The sequence below is a fragment of the Saccostrea cucullata genome, unplaced genomic scaffold (assembly GCF_032062105.1).
Source record: "Saccostrea cucullata isolate Sc308-1 unplaced genomic scaffold, CSIRO_AGI_Scuc_v1 ctg197, whole genome shotgun sequence".
NCBI lineage: Eukaryota > Metazoa > Mollusca > Bivalvia > Ostreida > Ostreidae > Saccostrea > Saccostrea cuccullata.
This window is the reverse complement of record NW_026938805.1, coordinates 826,501-832,500: the sequence shown is the minus strand read 5'-3', so window position 1 is coordinate 832,500 and position 6,000 is coordinate 826,501. Positions and strand designations below refer to the sequence as shown.

Below are 6,000 nucleotides of genomic sequence, written 5' to 3'. Positions count from 1 at the left end.
TAATTTTTTACTAATTCATAATCATCTCCCCTTCGAAGAGGGCGTGGCCCTTCATTTGAACAAACTTGAATCCCCTTTACCCAAGAATACTTTGTAGCAAGTTTGGTTGAAATTGGTCCAGTTGTTCTTGAGAAGAAGATGAAAATGTGAAAAGTTTACAACAACGACAACGACAACAACGACAGACAATGGACAAATTTTGATCAGAGAAGCTCACTCGAGCCTTTGGCTCAGGTGAGCTGATAAAGGGGCATATCGTAAGCACAAGAATCCATAATAGAGAGAATGTACGTGCTTTATATATACTATGGTCAGTGTGAAGATAAATCAGGTGAATTTGTCACAATTCAGGTGATTCTGTCACCTAAATTGCATGATAGACATCTACTAATTATTTCTGTAAAGTCAGTGAGACTGTCTATGAGGAGCCATAATCATAGAAGATAGCTGGGTTCTATCTTATAGTCATGTACAAGTTTGCATTATATGTATTCTTTCTCCATTTCATACTCCGTATGTGTGGTACGCATAGTAATCTTTTAGAACAATTCCCAGGTAGCTCGGACTTCAGTAAGACGTGGCATTCTCAACACTATGTAACCAGCGCCTGTCAAATAGCGAAAAGATTCTCACTGGTTAAGAAATTAATGACATCAGGAATTTTGAATTGTTGTTGACGTCGATGAGACGACTTACGCTCCACCTCTTTGCCAGACGAAACAATGTTATTGGTTATTTGATACACTAATTGGCATTTGCCCGAATTTCTATCCTATGTATATTTCAACAGTGAAGGAAAGTTGTGTAAATTTCAGAAGCTTTTGGCTCGCCTGACCACTGCATTGTGACCTGTCACCATTGTATTATCGATTCCGGTGTTCACCATTCTTCTGTAGCACATTAAGCATACATATTCTTGATGCAGAGTATTTGTTGATTCACTGGTATATTTTCCATTTTACGATCTTGTCCTGAGAGTACATGTCTTAATTTTAAGACCCTAACTTAATTATGCCAGGACAGTTTACACATAAACTGTGCATTCATCTTTTCTCTGAATCTTGTTTGCCATTTAAACAGATACTCTAGATACATTTTTTTGTTATTTACCCCATTTAAACAGTTCCTACATCTATTTCATTTCATTGCTGACAAAAACATTAAACTTCAAAAAATAAAACTTGTGTTTATGTAACATATATCAGCAATGTATCTAATGTGTTTTTCATTTTATGGTGCTAGTCCACGTCAATCGTTTTGATAGCCCCTTGTACATATTAACTGTTACACCAGATCATGATTGTTGGATAATGCTACGAATGAAATCATATGAAAGAGGTTCATGGAAGTAATATTTAGTTTCTTGTTAAATGTTTAATGTATTGAACTCTTAATAGAGTAGGGTGTGATTTTTAAAAAATGAATTTAAAAAAGATTTATTGATAATAATCATCAAATTAAATCAAATTACTTTCTTGATAATGAGTAGGATGAGTTAACCATGCATCGGACACATACCTTGCTTCGGACAACTTAAGGCAATAAACTCTCTTTCAATTTCAGAGTTCCATGTATTTATTTGTTTCTGACTTGAAGCTGAGGATTTAAATTTTTTGATAAAACCAATTGTAAATGTTATGTTTTGATAAGAAGGCCTTGAATTTGTGTCATATTTTACATCATCAAAGGGGAGTAACCAAAAAATAAAGATTTTGCCGTTTTTAGAGTTATCGTTCTTTAAATTCGACTTCCACGGAACGTGTCGGACTTTAGTGAATTTTGTCAGGGATGGGTAATTTTACATAAATTATAAAGAAATTTCACTTCAATGTTTGTTTAATTCTTATTAGAGCTGGTTTTTACTAGTATACTCATTTAACCGTACATCGGACTGAAATTAACCATGCATCGGACACTTTCTGATGCAAAGTTAATCACTACCATTTTCATACAGAACCCAACTGATATTTGTTTTTTGCGGAAAAAGAAAATAAAAATTCTAAATTTACAGTCAAAATACAAGTTATCGATATATTACGCCAAGAGTCGTACTCAATTTATTTCTACAAACCAAAGTATTTTAACGCATGAGAAAAAGGCGCGAATTACCTCATTACAAGCATTTTAAAGTCTTTTTAAGGCAGAGTAAGGCATCTCGAATCTCTCCATATATGTGCAACGATATCGTCAAATAAATATAATTTGATGGTTATTTCTTAGATAAAATATAAAAGTATATCCATATCAAGGATTTTAAAGCACTATGATAAAGGTATGATATTTTCCCGGTGTAAATACCATCTGTCCGATGCATGGTAAATAATGTCCGATCCATGGTGAATTTTAAGCGATTTTTAAAAACTTGATTTTTGATAATATTTCCTCAATAAAAAAATATAATTGTATACCAAATTTATATTTCGATCACATACTAAATGTTAAGCTCCATTTTGATAACTTTCCGTCAGTAGCAATATCACTAGAACTTGCTGAAGTACAAGGGTGTCCGATGCATAGTGAATTCACCCTAGGGCTGTGTATTGAGCAAAACAATTTGATACGTTATGATATTTTATAATGCGATATCCGATATTGGATTCTTTAATGTCTATCAAAAAAGTCTTATAATTCATTTAAAGCATGAATTTCATTAAAACTAATTGTTTTATAACCCATTTTGAAGTTCTTGTCTCACCGTCATAACAGATTACACTTCAAATTCAAACTTTTAATAACTGTGAAAACAACATGTCAAGTTGTCTATGTATTTTGTACTATTATATAAGAAGATTATTTTCGTAATTTTCATTGGTTGAAAGAACATCGCGTGATATTCCTCCTTTTGTGATGTCGACTGAAAGCGCGTCCGCGAAAAATGATATCGCACGACACAACCAAAGTTACGTAAAACGTGACGTCATAATATAAGAAGCATGTTTTAACCATTGTGACGTAATGACAGCCGAGTCTGTTCAGTTAGGACTGTGTCAGCTAGTACATTCGCTTTGAGTTATTATATAATATAACTATTATGGACTTCAGTGAACAGTCAATATGTGGTTATAAGGACTCATGGCAATTGATATTGACCTCAGACACAGAAAATGATAGCGACCCCGCAGGCTCGTTTGCTATCACTTTCTGTGTCTTCGGTCAATATCAATTGTCTTGTGTCTTTATAACCACATATCGACCTACACTGAAGTCCATAATTGTATAAAATTTTATCTAAGATGTGCTATTTCCTTAATGATTATAGCATTATTGATCAGTTTTAATTCAAAACAGTGAAAAATATAACCTTTGGTTAATTATTGAAATTTCCAACTTTTTCACTAAAATACAAGAAAATTTGCCTGTTTGATACATATTGGAAGTTATTTTTTTGATACGATACACTCTTTAATATCGATACGTATTGAATATTTGATATACTGACACAGCCCTATAAATGAGATAATGGCACTGCATGGATTTAAATTTATCAAAAATAATTCATGTTTGAAATCCTGAAAACTTTTTAGTTAATTGTATCAAAAATTTCTTTTTCTAGAATATACTTCAGACACACCTTACATAATAGGAGGAACTGTTGGTGGATTAGCTGCTATAATGGTTGTAGCCCTCGTCATTATATGCTTGATAAGGTGTCTCAAAAGGTAAGCTCCCTACAATATACAGTCAAACTTCATTATATTAAACTTGAAGGGACCAAGAAGAAAACTTTGAGGTATCTGAGGATTTCAGATATTGAGATTAACTCCAAATCACTAGCATTTTGGCTGACTTGTTTCATACCAGTTGATAGGCCTTTGTTTTTATACTGAATTTAACTACGAAATGTTCCATCTACCTAAACAGTACATAAGGCTCACGATAGTGTGACAGGGGGGTGCTTCTCCTTTGCACCTGTATGTCCTCTTCACTGATGTATGTTGTTTAAAGATTTTATGAGATTGATCACTGTTCATTATCTTCACCCTTTTCATTCAACTTATCCATGGTGTTCAAGATACTGAAGTAAGAGATACTTACATGTAAGTTCAACTGTAAATATTAATAGCTTTTAAAAATGTTTAATAGAGACATCTGATTTTAAGAGCCAAATGAACTAGTAGTGTAATTTCCATGATTATTGATAGAATAAACTCTGTGTAGACTATGAATGCCGCTCCAGACAAGCACAGATGTTAAGAGTCTGTGCTGTTGGTCAAGATGGTTCTTTCTGTTTAAATTGCGTTGTATTATAATATATCACCTGAATCATTTTGTATAATTGCAGATCAAAGGAATCTACTTCCAAATATCCACCGAGTGAACCAATGGAATATTTTTATGATTACAATACTCCATTTTATGACAATAGCTCTAAGAGAGGAGGTATTTCATCTCATGCCCGAATGAACCCAGCCTTTAACTATGACGATGGCAGCTTCTATGATACCCGTAACAGGATGTATCCACAGGAAGATGATGATTACAGAGGATATCGATGGCAGGAGGCTCGAGGGGATTTTGATCTTTGATATTTTTTCCTTTGAACCTGTATATTAATCAAGTAGACAAAACATATCGAAATTTTATATGTCCAAACATAATTTCATCATTATTCTTTATTGTATGCATATTTTAATTGTGTGAGTGGTTTTAAAGTGGACATTCCCTATACTAAGAGTTCTTTCTTATAATTACCCCAGTGAGGTTTTTGTTTGTAATTGACGAGTACATGATTTATACTTGCATGAAGGTGCACTGAGTATAGTTGATTTCTTGCCTGTACAAGTTCACAAGAATGCATATCTTTCTTTTTAAATTACATTTTAATTAATATAGGTATTAAGAGGGGGCTTTTTCTTGTGCAATAACTAAAATCAAAAGCAATATTTACAATCATATTCAATTCATACATATTTTTTTGATTTGTTAATTAATTTTCACCGTTTCAAATATAATTTGAAAACCTCAAAATCAGATGATTGATAATGTGCAAAATTTATATGTGGAAATTCATGTCATGGAGCATGAAAATTCTGAAAGACTTCAATAAAAGCTCCATTTTAAGAATTACTGCAAGATTAAGACACCTAGTGAGGCTGAAAATTCTTCATCTTGAGTTGTGTGTTGCAATTATATAATTTCCATAATCAAAGCTTTCAATCTAGTGTGAAATTTGATAGTTACATAATATATTATATATAATATGCTAGAAAATGTATTAAGAGTGCATTATACCCTAAATCATATACTGTTACGAACTACGTATTTTACCTTTTCTATTGTATGATACAAAATAAATATATATATTTTAAATTTCCTTTTTTTAATCAGGACATCCCGTGGGGATCCGGATTAGAATAGGTCCTCAGTACCCCTTGCTCGTCGTAAAAGGCGACTAAATGGGGCGGTCTTTCGGATGAGACCGTATAAACCGAGGCCCCGTGTCACAGCAGGTGTGGCACGATAAAGATCCCTCCCTGCTCAAAGGCCGTAAGTACCGAGCATAGGCCTAAATTTGCAGCCCTTCACCGGCAATGGTGACGTCTCCATATCAGTGAAATATTCTGGAGAGGGACGTTAAACAGGATACAATCAATCAATCAATTTAATCAGGACAAATGGACATATTAAATTAAAAACAAGGGTATCCCCTTGCAAAGAGCATATCTATAAATCAATCATGGACCCTGATGCAAATTACATCACTTCTGTTTTGCACAGCAAACTTACCCACGAACAAATGCACACACAATAGATGGTTTTCCTATGATGTATTTTGCCTTGGAGTCATTCCCTTTAACCGCCATCTTGTGATGAATTTTCCTCTTTGAGCAACCAATTTTAAGCATACATGCCAGAAATATAAGGGGGAAAATATTTACAATCTTAAAATTATGAATTAATAGAGGCTTTAACAAATGTATATTCATAAGGAAAATAGTTTTATCTTTACCTCAGTAACCGGCATAAGAAATTGAACTTGAAGGGATCGGGGAGTGATGG

The 6,000-nt window shown here is 33.4% G+C and overlaps 1 protein-coding gene across 1 annotated transcript in view; it reads left to right on the top strand.

Annotated features, from left to right (window-relative positions):
* LOC134251347 (sushi, von Willebrand factor type A, EGF and pentraxin domain-containing protein 1-like) overlaps positions 1-5,284 on the top strand; it is a gene marked incomplete at its 5' end in the record, with an annotated part of 52,730 nt that extends 47,446 nt beyond the window's left edge. The window contains 2 exons of the mRNA XM_062733738.1: positions 3,554-3,659; positions 4,283-5,284. Of these exons, the coding sequence (XP_062589722.1) occupies positions 3,554-3,659; positions 4,283-4,526 (350 nt within the window). The remainder of the gene's footprint in view (positions 1-3,553; positions 3,660-4,282) is intronic.
* Positions 5,285-6,000: the final 716 nt, after the last annotated feature.